Below are 15,204 nucleotides of genomic sequence, written 5' to 3' on the forward strand. Positions count from 1 at the left end.
GTGTAAGAACTTTCATTTCAATTTAGAAAATGACATGTGTTATCATATTTATGGTTGTATTTTACCAAAAACACACTACCTTTTTTCCAACTTTGCCACATTAGGGGAGGCAACTCAAATGCAACGGCAGATATTTCAGATAAAGGTACTTTTACAATAGAACGTGTTAGGAATTTACCTATTTTATCATGTAGCAAGAAAACGGGTACTATTAAATATATCTTCTCATATGTTATCTCATATTCTATGTGTAGTTTACGCTTTATTGCAGAAAATTGGGGTTTCTATGCATAATCTATACAAAATCCCTCAATTTTTAATACTGCGTAGCGTGCAAATAAGCCCCGTGACCAATCCTTTTATTATTATTTTTAAAAGCATGATATAAACTACATTTGGGCAAATCATTAAAAAATTCTATGGAATTCTATATAATTTAGACACCCCATCTACCTTAAACATATAAATTGGCATTCAACCTACCCGTAACCTTGGACAGTGGTGTAAATACAAAATATGAAAAATAAGTTCAAAACCGTTTAACTCATCGAATCGACTCAAAGCAAAAAAGAACTAACAATACACATAAAGACACAAAATACCGATCTACGGGTACTCGTGCAGTTACTATTAGCTTAAGCATATTTCCTTGATTTGATTCAATTAATCATTCAATAAATTTAGTGTTGATACGTCATTAGTAGTCTGAGAAACCACACTAAGCAATGCCAAAATATGCGTATCGACAGGGTGTAGATCGTGAGTGTTCATAACTGTTTGGTAATATTTATTTTTTTGCGTTTTGTTTATTTATAACACAGGCGGAAACCCGGTTGAAATAGAACAAAAGAATCGAAGCTCTTTGTTAGAGAAGGCGATAAATGCTTACTGTAATGTTTACTGTAGCAACAAAAAATTTAAAAGTTAATAGAAACAAATAAAATCTCAGTTTTTTTCTAAATTACGAAGTGCTCTATTTTAAAAACACCGTTTGCACAAGGTTTCAATTTATCTATTACATATTTAAGCAGAAAAATTAGTTATCAAGACGATAACATGGGTATCTATCAAGATTTAGAAAATGCGTAACCTCCGGTTTTAAATTTTTTTTTACCACGGACGGAGAACATATCAATCTATTAGTTCAGTAATTGTTGTGTCTGCCCTTCCATTATGTGACTCAAGAAACAATTCTACATAATGGGTAAAGATTATATCGAAACGAAAATCGAGTGCACCTTTTTATGTTAGGGCGTGTTTGAGTTGAATATTTTGTCTTTAAAACGTACAAAGCAAGAATATTTGATACATCATCTCGCTTCAGATTCTATCATGTTTATATGTCAAAGCTACAGGTTGACTTTATAAGAAAAACATTGCAGTTCTTTTCAAGTGAAATACCGATCTAGTGAATCATAAAAGCAGAGTAGGTGTGTTCGAATAGCTATTTTTTTTACTAAAAAGAACTTTATGACAGTCTTTCAAGTTGGATGATGAAAATGTATATCTTCGAGAAAAAAAAATTGTGTGTGATAACTAAGGTTTAAAGTCTTCAACCATTAAACAAAATCTAGTCTGCCCTTCCACGAAATATTTAATTAGATTTTTTGTTTAAATGTTTAGGAATTTTCAAAAATTCATCCTGACAGCCGAATTAGACAATTGTTTTTAGTCGAATTAATGCAAACAAAATAATTAACTGATGTTCATAAGCTAGAAGATACATTTGTCTTTTAAAGTACAACTGACATATATAAGGACAGGAATGGTGCTTTGCGGACAAATTTATCGGTTTTCAAGAGCAAAATTGGCAGCTCGTCATCCCTACAATGGCTTCCATTTCTACGATTGTGAAGATGAAGAGTCATTTATTGTCGAGATGTTTATCTGGTAAAATTGGTACCGTTTGTAATGATAGTTCTACCACTTGACCAATACATCTGCTAGCGGACTATAATACCCATAGGGTGTCATCAGCCCAATTACCTGGACATCGGAACTGGCAGGAAAAACTGGTTACTAATTTATTTAAAATCGCTGTTATATACTTTTTGATTATTATATATTAATGAATAATTTAATATTGGATGTAACGTGTCTTCTGATTGGCTGACATTATTTTGTTATGAGCCCATGGACATAATTTAGTCATATAACCGTGACGTCATCAATGTTTTTTTAAGGGTTTTCTACGGTTTAAGGTGGTATGGGAGTCTAAAATAAAAATGAAAGAATTTGTTCATACTTTGCCAAAACGTAGTATCTATTGATATGTGTTGAAAAATGTAATAAAAATGATAGGTCACCGCGCATTTTCTCAAGCTACAGGACGTCACAAAATGACACATTTTGTATGGATTATACAGGGAAAACACCATTTTGTTATTAGAAAAGAAATAAAATGATAGAATTGTTAAATACTTAAGGAAAAGATAGCGTTCACACAATGCTTTTAGAATATCAAAAGAAAAGACAGGGTCACCGTACGATTTTTCTGGCTAAAATACAAAATAGGAAAATTCCATGTAGAATCCTTCAGAAAATTTTTTCCGCTATTCCAAATAACATAAAAAAAATGTGGTACACACTGTTAAATAGCTCGCTATGCTCGTTATTCAGTGTGCACCACATTTTTTAATGTTAATTCTTCATAGACAGAAAAAATATTACAGTCATAAAAAGGCTTAAATGTATGTTTTTATATACAGACTCCATTCCGGGTTTGGCTTAACTTTTTCTTCTTTTCTTAAATTTGTGTATGAAGTTTGATTTTGTTATGTCTTAGAGCATCACGGGAGAGGAATTTGATGTCGAAATGCATATCTGGTGCAGTAAAAATGGTAAATCTGATAACACGAATACTTATAGATTATCGTTGACTATCTCAACGAGATTGATTTTCTCGCTTGAGCTGGTACAGCGAAAGTGAGAAAAGCAATCGAGTTGAGATGACCAATGATAATCTGTTTATCGCTATTTTACCTATGACGAAGTTGTCAATTTCAATGTCAATTTCGTTAGCAACACCACGTGGCCTCCTTAGTTTCAAGCGATATTTTTTTCCATATCAAGCGAGAAGCATGATATGAAAATTATCACAAAAAAAGATCAAAGGAAAAATGAACAAAATAGCGATAATAAGTTTTATCAGCAAATCGATACGCTTACATGGATCGTATCTTATCTTATCTGAATTAGCGGTTTCTATAAACAATATTATCGTAAATATTAGGATTAGATACCCCGTTTCTAAAAATCTCTACGTTAACACACTTATTTCCAAACCAATTCTTTAGGCCTATAAATTTTGGTAACGAAATCCCTGAATTAGTAACCTACCAGTAATACACAGACTCCGTTCATTGACATATAAAACGTTGCTACAGACTAGCACATAGCGAGGAAGTTGAAATATATAAACACCTTTAGATTGAACAAAATCACATCAACGTATTAAAAAAAACAATGAAAATGTAGAATAGTCAGTTGTGTCTAATTATTTACTAGTATGTAGCTTTTCGATATGAAACAAAAACATATGAATTTATTTAGCTGTACATTCATATAGTTCTTGATTATTGTACGCTAAAATATCATCAATGTATTGATATAAGAAGGTTCATTACTAAGTCTGGTGATAAAATTGCGTAATTGGTGCACATGGAAGAAATACATACAACCTTTCGATAAAACTTTATGACGAAATGTAAATAGATATTGTCAAAGAGGATTTTTACAGGTATAATGTGGGGTTTACACATTGCCGATAATTACTCGCGTTTGAGATCAGACAGTGAAGTGAAAAAGTTGGATTACTATCCTCCATTATCTGGAATGTCCTATCATTGTCTGAACGCAGTCGTTTAAGTTCGTAACAGATTTCTACGGGTCGGAAAGGGTCCGAATAGTTCGGCGAAGCACCCGACATTTAGGTGCGTCTGTAAAATTCTGGAAACTTAGCTGATTTTGTCTAGTCGGATTATAATCGTGCCTATGTCGTGACAGATTCTGCTGTATCGGACAAAATTCCGAACAATGTTCTGTGTATTCTGGACGGTGTCCTGTGGAACGGGAATGGTCTGGAGAAAATTTTCTTTGCTGTTTTTCTGCCGATTGAGTCCAGATTGCATCCAGATCTTGTCGATCGCGAACCGTTTTTTGCTGAAACCGTTCCGGAACAGTCCCGTTATTAATACGAAATTCGTCAATGATACCCACGTCATAGTCCTGAAAATTCCTGAATACAATACGACTGAGACCTGGGAAATCCGGTTGCATTGCGATTGAGCGGATCGTCATAGGATTACGTTCTGACAGTACCTGATCACCCCGAGTATGCCGGCAGTTTTTGAACGGATTACTTCCGTCAGCATCAGTTCACTGTCTGGTCACTGTCTGATCTCTGTCGGATTACATTTGGTAGAATTGGGAAGCAGTCTTGAAAGACTCGGTCGAATTTCACCTCGCGAAAGATACAAATTGGATTTTTTTTTTTTGTGCTGTAAAACTCACATTTTATGACCAAAATCAGTCAGAACCCAGCCAAATTGCATCTAATTGACAAACTCAACAAGACTTATCGTTATCTTGATGATAATTTTCGTTAATAATCAAGAATTGTTCTAAATATACTGCCGTTATTTACCCAAAGGAACTTACTTTTAAATAAATCAAATGTAAACGGCAATTTTTTTTCTTATATAGATTGATTTCGGTTTAACACGGGAAACTCCCTACAAAGATAAACGACAAGAAATACGATTTTTCGTTCCGTATTGTAAATTTTTCATTTTTGGAAGTTGATGTTCCTTTGGCACCATCTTCCGGTATTTAAATTTTAGAACTCGTTCGCTATGTCTGTGTCTGTTGTGACGTTTTTTTTTATTTTAACGAACGTAATCTATGTACTTCAGTTTTTCCTGTCGGTATGTATGTGCCTGTCCAAAGTCAGAAGCCTGTAATGTATTGGTTGTCGTTTGTTGCAGTGTTACACATTTACTTTTAGTTTATGTTTTTGTATATAAATTAGGCCATTAGTTTTTCGTTTGAATTGTTTTAAAATTGTCCTTTCGATATAAAAAAAAAAAAAAAAATGTGGCATGATTGCCAATGAGACAACTGTCCACAAGGACCAAAATGACACAGACATTAACAGATATAGGTCACCGTACGACCTTCAACAATGAGCACAGCACATACCGCATAGTCAGCTATAAAAGGCCCGGATAAAACAATGTAAAACATTTCAAACGATGCCTTTTACAGCTGGCTATGCGGTATGGGATTTGCTAATAGTTGTAGGCCGTATAGTGACATATAGTGGTTAATTTCTGTTGTTTCATTTGGTCTTTTGTATACAGTTAGCACATTGGCAACTACACCACATCTTCTTTGTTATATCATAAAGTAAACCAGAAATATACTTTGGTACTCCAGACGTCGATTTCGTCTAAAGAAAATTCCACAAATAAATAGCTAAAAGAGCAAATCAAATCAAATTAGTTATGAAGTTGAAGGGAACTGACTAATAAAACAAATGTAAAAAAAATCAACAACACTCGTATGACGATTTCGGCAATTATACTTAAATATAGATCTAAACTGTAATATACTTTCTAAAATTCCATTTAAAAGTCGATTTATCATGACTTTATTATAGATCTTTTCCAGCATATGTGATCATTGTGAATTGGGCCATGTGAACTTTCAAAATTATTGACGTCTTAATTTGAAATTTTATTGTAACTAATTAATAACATACCACTTTCCTTATTAAACCAAATAATGTACATTCCTTTTGCTTTAAATTCCATCTTTACAACATCAGCATTTGCACCTTTACGGCTTTCAAAATATAATCTAATGGTATCTGCAGAAGTGGATGGTTTTACTCCCCTTACTTCTATAGCAAATTCTGTGGGCATGGCTCTCGTAACGTCATTCACTGTTGCTTTACCATCTTCAACTACGATTGATGTAGGTTGACACGGTATAAATATTTCAACAGCAATCCTTTCCTTCTCGAACAGCAATGGAAGTCGACTTATAACACATTCAGCAACTAGAAAACATATTTATTGATGCAGTGGTGTCAACAAAGAATTATATCCAAATAAATCATAGGAACTGTCTTTGGTTTGCAGTAAGGCGTGACATTTAGGTCTTTGTTGAAGATCCTAACTGATTATGTAAATATTGAAATCAGTAATCTTTTGATTTGGATATTGTCAAAATCTTGTCAGTATTTCATTTAAAGATGTATTCTTATGACGTTTCAGTCTCGTTGAAATCTCGTTGTGGAATGTTTCCAAAATATGTGATAAAAGTGGAAAATATCAATTAATTCAAAAAAATTTATAATCAGACCTAGCTGTGTGAAAATATTGTGTATTTTCATTTAGTAGTGTATAAGTAATCAATTTTTCAAATTTAATTACCAATCAAGTCCGTCTTTTACTCAAATTTTTGAGAAAAAAGGTGAGGGATACAAGAAATGATTTTACTACAAACATGTATATCCTAATCCCTTTTTTATTTTCAAATTACTTAGATATGTATTTGTTCAACCAATTATAACAAAGAAGTTGAAAAAATACCCATTGTGTTCTTAAAACAAAGAGAAATCACAAATTTTAAAAATTTAAAAATATGATAAAACTTTCCTATATGTATCAACACTTACCTGTAGGTGTTGTTCATTTAAATTTATTCAGATTGTTCCAATTCATCTTTATTGTAAGTACGATCATAGCCCAAAAATAGGTAAAAACTGATGAAAAATGGGAAAATCATCAACGGGAACTTTTAAAGAACTGTAGCAAAAAAAGAAGTGCACCACCATGTGATTTTTTTCTTCATCAATTTTTTTTTATATTCATTATAATAACCCAAAAATCAGGTTAAGAAAAAAAGTTTAATTCTAGAAATTTTTGGCTACTCAGAGGTGTACATCCTTAAGAGCATACGATACACTTACAGGGAAGGTAATGATATATGATATTTTCGCGACGTCAAACTATGACATATCGGGAAAAGATGCATTATTCGACTGATTTTTATCATTCAAACTGATTTAATTTGAAAACGAGTGCATGGACCCCTATTTTTGAAAACAGCAATTTGTTTCATTCTGCAAGGAGATTATGTGACCCAAATTTTATTTAATGAATGGCTATTATTTATTTTGAATTTATTGAACCATAAAACTAATTTTTGACTCTTCACATTGAATAATCCGCGAAGCGGATTATGTAAAATGTGAAGAGTCAAAAATTATTTTTATGGTTCAATAAAATCAAAATAAATTATTGCCATTCATTATAAATAAATTTCTATCAAAAATAAGGCGCAAAGAACTTTTTATATAATTTATATTAACAAAAACAACGTACACACGTGTTTGCGTATGAATACTCAACGTCAGAGTGGGCGTGTCGCCATTGAAATTGACAACATTGAAAATAAAACTAATAATTTTAACCATCAGAAAACAGTAAATACACCAAATTTATTTATAAAACTGTAAACAGCGCAATTTTTTTTAAATTTTGATAAACATGCAGCCAAAAAATGACGTTTTTTTTCTATTCGTGAATATTTGATAGATATGAGTTATTTCTGAATGAAAATTGCATAATTTTTAATAATACTAATAAAATTCAGAAATTATCGATTATTTAACAAAAAACAATTTGTGTTTATCTTTTAAAACAAAAAAGTTATGTCTTTCTTTCGAAAAAGAAAATACGGACACAAATCTGAATTTTGAGCAAATATAAAAATTTCGACCTCATTTTACTTTCCACTTCAACATAATCTAATCAAACAAAAGTTTTTCTATTTAAATAAAAAGCCTACATGAGATCTGACCTAGCAGGAGATAGAAACAAACAAGCTGAATTTCAGGACATTGAATCAATTGCACTTGAGGTAACAACAGAAGGCAATAAGTGGCTATTTATTGGTGCCTATAAACAACCTAGCATGCCAGACAGTAAATTAAGTACTGACTTTAACTTAACAACAGACAAAGTCATTAAAAAGTATGATAATGTTTTGATAATGGGTGATTTAAACTTCAATATGCTTGATGACAATAAAAGCTCAACTTTAAATGATTCTTGTGATATTTTCTGTATTAAAAACATTATTAATAAAGCAACATGTTATAATAGAAATTCGAAACCAACTCTTCTTGATGTAATTTTAACTAATCAAGAAAATAAATGTGGTAAAAGATGTAATTTTGGATGTGGCTTAAGTGATGTTCACAACCTGATTGGGGTTCAAATAAAATGTGAACGACCTAATATCAAACCAAAATACAGAAAATGTAGAAGTTTTAAAAATTTTGATGTAAATGATTTTTTATCTGATTTGAATGAGTTAAATTGGGATGTTGACCTTCATAATAACATAAATACTGAGTATGAAAACTTCAACAAGAAGTTTATTGAAACAGCAAATAAACATGCATCCTTTAAAGAAAGAAAAATACTATCTAAACAGATACCATACATGAACAAACAGTTAAAATCTGCAATTTATAAAAAGAAAATGCTTTACAACAAATTTTAAAAAATGAATAACACCAAGACATGGGATGCATACAAAACACAAAGAAATTTTGTCACTAAACTTAAAAAACAATCCATAAATAGATACTTCATAGAACGCTGCACAGGTGGTCCTAAGTCGAAAGATTTCTGGCTAACAGTTAAGCCATTCCTTACAAACAAAGGATGCACCAGCCAAAAAGAAACCATACTGCAGGAAAACAACAAAATCATCACGAACCAACAAGAAATATCTGAAATTTTTAATGACTTTTTTGTTAATGTTGCAAAAAACATTGGTGACAACAACGTACAGGTGAATGACAAACACCCAAGTATAGAAGCTATAAGTAATAAATACTCAAACGGGTCAACATCAAATAAACTTATTTTTCAGCCTATAAATGAGGAATTTGTTTCTAAAAGAATTGGTAAAATAAATGTTAAAAAGGCTACTGGTATAGATGGTATATCACCAAAAATTTTACACGCTGCTAAACCTGTAGTGATTAAACCTATCACACAGCTTGTAAATTTATCATTATCCACTTCCATTTTTCCAGACTCATTAAAAATTGCCCAAGTGGCACCTGTTCACAAAAAAAAACAGTGTTCTTGAAAAGGGTAATTATAGACCAGTTAGTGTTTTACCTGCTATATCTAAAATTTTTGAAACAGCCATAGAAAATCAACTCACTAAATACTTTGATGATATTTTCGACCATTTTCTTGCGGCATTTCGAGCTGGTTATGGCTGCCAGTCAACATTACTCAAAATTTTGGAAGATTGGAAAAAGGCACTGGATAACAATAAATATTTAGCGGCTATATTAATGGACCTAAGTAAAGCCTTTGACTGTCTTCCACATGATTTACTTCTTTTGAAATTGGAAAAATATGGCCTTAGTCCATCTGCTCTGGAATTACTCAAAAGCTATCTGACTGCAAGAAAACAGTGTGTAAAAATAGGCCAGAGTATCAGTCAAATGCAAGATATATATAAAGGTGTTCCTCAGGGATCTATACTAGGCCCTGTATTATTTAATGTTTTTATAAATGATATTTTTCTTTTTGTCAAACACTGTGATTTATACAACTATGCTGATGATAACACCCTCTCAAAAACAGGTACTACTTTGGAATCAGTTATTAAACCCTTAGAGGAAGACAGTAATTCCCTAATCTCATGGTTCTCTTTCAACAAAATGCAGGCAAACCCAGAAAAATTCCAGGCAATTTCCATAGGTAAAAAAACACACACTCAAAATATTACTTTCAACCTAAATGGATTCAACATAAAATGTGACGACGAAGTGAAACTTCTCGGTGTAACAATAGACTTTAAACTGGATTTTAACACTCACATATCAAATATTTGCAAAAAAGCTGCACGACAACTAAACGTTCTAAAAAGAATTGGCACTCATCTCACCAGACTTTCAAAACTTACAATATACCACTCATTTATCATGTCAAACCTCAGCTACTGTCCTCTTACATGGCACTTCTGCAGTGAACAAAACACAAAGAAAATAGACAAAATACAAGAAAGAGCACTCAGATTTATTTATGACGACTACACAAATTCTTACAATACACTTCTTGAACAATCTAAGCTACCAGCACTAAAAATCAGAAGATTGAGAACCATGGCATTAGAGACATATAAAATAATAAATAAATCAAGTCCAGAATTCCTACATAATTTAGTAAATATTAAAGAAAATTCATATTACTTCAGGTACAAAGGCATAGCAGATATACCACGGCCAAATACAACAAGGTATGGTAAGAAAAACTTTAGTTATGAGGCAGCAAAACTCTGGAACTCCTTGCCAAATGAGGCAAGGAGCTTATCAACTTTTGGCCAGTTCAAAAATTTTATCTCCACCTTGTGTTTTTCAGAAAAATGTACATGCAGTTCTTGTAAATAATGTACTTACTTGCTGCCCCATAACTTGATCTCGAAGCCTGCTGTTTGTTTGGGTTTTTTTTAATGTTTTATTTTTTTGCAGTTATTTTTATTTTTTATTTAGCCATTTATTTCTTTTGCTTATGCATTACCTTTGCTATAGCTGCATGCAGTCTTTTGTTTGTGCTTAAAGTGTTTAAGTTTGCATGTGCTACTGTTATATAAATACTATGTGCTACTGTATATGTGCTGATATTAGACATTTGTTTTAATCTATCTTGCTTAGCTTTTATTCTGCATGTGCTATCTATGTATTAATATATATATGTGCTGTCTGTTTGCATGTTTGTGTTGTATGTGTGTCTGATGTTATTACATGTATGTTATGTTTATTAATATCAGTCGGTTAAAGAGCTCTTAAGAACTCATGTTCATTGTTATTATGTATATATATGCAACCCGACTTTAAATAAAGATTACTTTACCTTACTTTACTTTACTTTACTTTGTTTGTTAAATCTGAATGTAATTATATTTGCTGAAACTCATTTAAAACCATTTTCTCTAACAAAAAAGGTTAATATGCTAAATAGACTTACTGGAGGTGTGATAAGATGATTAATGCTGTAAATGTTCTCATTGAAAATATTGAATTTTAAATTATGTTTAAATTAAGCAAGGTCAACTCACAAATATTGTAAAAAATGTTTTCATTACTTGTTATAAAGTTTACTTACCACCCCCTTCTTCAAATGTTATAATAGCAGTATGACTGTCTTCATCATAATCAAGATCATTAATGTCACCACCTCCAGACTTTCGCTTGTTTTCAAAGAAAAATCTGATTGAATCTTCTGAGGAACCAGAAGGTATGTTAGAGACTTTTATCATATTCATACTATGATGACTATTTCCAAGCAGCTCTGTAAAGGGGTGTTAGAAAGATATAAGTGAGGCAAGTTTTCTATTCACATCCTATTTCTTTCCGACAAGTTTTTTTGGTGTAGAAAGGATTTTTTTTTATTGTCCCTTTGAGATGCATTCACAGCTCTACCGAATGTTGACATCTTGGAGCCCGGAAATTGAACGAAGAAACATCGATTTCGCAACTCATTAATGGCACCTTTTAGCAGTAAAAGAGCTTTCGATATCACTATATTCGACTAATTTGCAGTTTTGATCCATATAGTGCAATTTTGACTAAATGTGGATAAGCGTTCCGGTGCAGCCAACAAATTAGGAGACGCTTGGTTCTTTTGTTTTATATAGATTTTCTTTTCATTTTGTTGGGTTGGGATCAAGTGTTTCCCTCAATTTTTATTTGTTACCCTTATTTGTCTCTTTTTTTAAACATATTATGAAATATAAACATCGGTAAATTGCTGTATTAATGAAGGACACTAAAATAGTTGAAAATCTTTCACACTCGATGCCGTTTTGAATTTGTTGATTTTGGTTCTTTTGCAACTTTGTTTTTATATTTTCATATTTGTTGTTAAGTTCTTATGTTATCATTGTTGTTACATGATCATTTATGTTTATTGCAGAATTTTTAAGTATGACATTTAGTTAACTTTCAGCCAATTAAACATACCGAAAAAAGGTAACACCTTGAACAAAGGACAATAAAAAGTTATATTAGGAAAACACGTACCCTGTAATTCATTTGTGTTTCCAACACCTTTGTAGAATACTATTTCCTGATGAAGAAGATAAAATATTAGACTTTTCGTTCCTCCAACATTGACACTTGATGTCGTTTCCTCAAGAAAAAGAAGCTTATTGTTTTCTTTCTTTGTTATTTCAATGTAGGCGTTGCTATTACAAAACTGATTTATATGATTAGAGGATGTTATAAACCCTGCTGTCAAAAAAATTGTCATATATAGCTGATTGTATGGCATCTGTGTTGATTTTTGTCTTGCTAACGCAATGGAAATGAGTTTTGTCAATTGTCCAGATGACTTGGAGATGTTGTTTTTGAAGAATGTCTTTGAACAGTTCGGCAGCCTCTTTGCAGCCTAAAAGTTTAAGGATCAGTGGGTTAACTTCAAATTGCTCGTCAAACAATTCCGACAGATACATGTGTACTTCTTCTTCTGCTTTGATAATAGTGACGTCACTCCCTCTCAAATAAATACTAGAACTATGTTCCTCTAGACGAAAATCCATTCCAGAAAAATCTCTGGTGAGCGTTTCAGCAAATCCAAAATATTTAAAAGCTGTCATTTTCCACTTTTCTTCAAGTTGTACTACCTTGCTGGCAGTAGCACGATTGATCTCTTCAATATTTTTATTGATGATCGACCTCATTGTGTCAAACCCTACTATGAATATATTTGTTTCATCTCGCATAAGGTCGATGTTTTTCTCTTTTAAATCATGTTTGAATAGCTCCTCTGCTAAGCCTGACGTGAACTCCAGTCTTTGAACTGGTTTCATAACAATGTCATCAATTTCACTAGCTAACGCTCTCTCAATGTCTGTAAAGAAATTTCTACCTTCTAACGATTTTACTTTTATTTCTAAAAGTTCTTCTGTCGAGTTTATGCTTTCCACTGTTAAACTCGCTGAATTGCAAACAATTTTCTGTACGGTTGGCATGTGGTACGTCATTAGAAATTGCATTTTTAATGGAACAAGGTATCCTGAAGTATTTTCTAAAACTTCGTTGTCTTGAGAGCATAACTTGATACGAAAGTTTTTCCATGGAGGCCTCCAAGAAAAATTACAGTTTCCTTTTGAAGAATCTATAATATCAAAATTCAAACATTTACAAACTGGTATTTTCATTTCATGTAGTTTCTTAGGTTATGGATTTATATATACATATAATTTGTATTTACCTGATAAACAAATATCTATATCAATTATTACCTTCAATAAAATCATGTGTTGATACTGATTTTGCTCATTAGTCATGTATAACAGAATCAATGCACAGTCAAAGTATGAAAAGAGTCATAAATCCGTATTTTAGTTCGACTTATGTACAATTTGTGTGTAAATGTAGGACTGTTCCAATATTATTTTATCAACAAGTCTAAAAATGCAAATATACCTTGTAGACTTTATATACATAAATTAAGTGGTACAAGAAAAGCAAAATGAGTATTTTAAATTTGATATATGCCTTTTTGTGATTCTTCGTTACATTTGTTGTTTTTATAGTGCTGCAAGTATGTTTGTTTTGTTCATACTTTTAACGACAAAATTATTTTTATGTCTACCTGTACGAATTTCAAACGCGCATTTTTACACCAGCAATGATAACCTTCTTTCCATTACGGGTAGACTTTATATACATAAATTAAGTGGTACAAGAAAAGCAAAATGAGTATGTTAAATTTGATGTATGCCTTTTTGTGATTCTTCGTTACATTTGTTGTTTTTATAGTGATATTAAGATGATAACACAATATTGACTGCTGTACCCCTATTTTTGACATTTTTACTCTTTGAGTATGTTTGTTTTGTTCATACATCGATGACAATGTAATGGAATTTGATGCGACTGTCATACAAGTGAGAGGTTTAGCTAGCTATAAAACCAGGTTCAATCCACCATTTTCTACATTAGAAAATGCCTGTACCAAGTCAGGAATATGACAGTTGTTATCCATTCGTTTGATGTGTTTGGACTTTTGATTTTGCCTTTTGATTTTTGATTTTCCTTTTTTGAATTTTCCTCGGAGTTCTGTATTTTTGTGTTTTTACTTTTTGCTATGTTCATTTCTCTGTGATATCTGTATACTTATAAAGACGCATATTTCACAGTATTCTATGGATCATTGTGCGAAGTTCTTATATGGTAAGATACCTCTTCTGCACATAAGCACCCTCGATTATCTGATTTATTAGATACTAGTCTCAGATTTATTGTACATACATTAATACTGAACAAGATTAGGTATAAACTTGTTATGTTCAATGTCGACCACGATCAACTTATCAGCAATATAATGAATTAAGATATATTTTACCGTTCTGGGGTATCCATTTTTCGCCAATCCGTGCCACATGCATCACTGTCTGTGACAGGTCTCGACATAATACTTTAATGAAGAAAAAACTGTTGTAATATGATAACAGTTAAATACTAGTATCTCGATTGTAAAACAAATTTACATGTAAGGTCTTTCCTGTAAAAGTAATGTAATTTGTACGACTTTGCATATAATACACAACAAGCTTATATTCTAATTCGCCAGCTCAAACGAATATAAATTATTTAATCAATAAAACAACACATATATAGGATAAGTGTGCCTACAGCTGTAGCAGCCTTTAATATTAACTTTACATTCAATATAATTCTCAAACTAAAGTCCTTCACTTTAATTCAGGCACACTACCAATCCTATCATACAATAGCACAGTAATATACAGTTACACAATCAAAAACTATCTACAAAAGAGGAAAAGTTCATATTAATATAATGTAATAAATGATGCATATACTCCCATTAACGATAACCATCTAATAAAAGGGTGGGTGGGTGGGTAAACATAATAACGAATGCTGCTACTTTGAACTATTTACAAACTTCGAATAACTTTATTTTCTCAAACTAACCCCTTAAGTAATACTTAATCATGCTTTTCACGAAAATCATGAGTGCATATACCCGTAAAACCGGCACTACAGGTATATGCCATCCAATCAAATTGAACGTAAACACACACCATGTGCTAGATATAAACACACACACGTGTTTATAGTAAACAATCACTTGA

General features: G+C 31.8%; 1 protein-coding gene across 1 annotated transcript in view; it reads right to left on the reverse strand.

Annotated features, from left to right (window-relative positions):
• The window catches only part of LOC134716831 (uncharacterized), a 41,258-nt gene extending 26,694 nt beyond the window's left edge, over window positions 1-14,564 (reverse strand). The window contains exons 1-4 of the mRNA XM_063579843.1: window positions 14,451-14,564; window positions 12,122-13,217; window positions 11,205-11,390; window positions 5,762-6,061 (exon numbers count right to left, since the gene is read on the reverse strand). Coding sequence (XP_063435913.1) covers window positions 5,762-6,061; window positions 11,205-11,390; window positions 12,122-12,371 — 736 coding nt within the window. The 5' untranslated portion in view covers window positions 12,372-13,217; window positions 14,451-14,564. The remainder of the gene's footprint in view (window positions 1-5,761; window positions 6,062-11,204; window positions 11,391-12,121; window positions 13,218-14,450) is intronic.
• Between the last annotated feature and the right edge of the window lie 640 nt (window positions 14,565-15,204).

The sequence above is a fragment of the Mytilus trossulus genome, chromosome 4, assembly GCF_036588685.1.
Source record: "Mytilus trossulus isolate FHL-02 chromosome 4, PNRI_Mtr1.1.1.hap1, whole genome shotgun sequence".
NCBI classification, from domain to species: Eukaryota; Metazoa; Mollusca; class Bivalvia; order Mytilida; family Mytilidae; genus Mytilus; species Mytilus trossulus.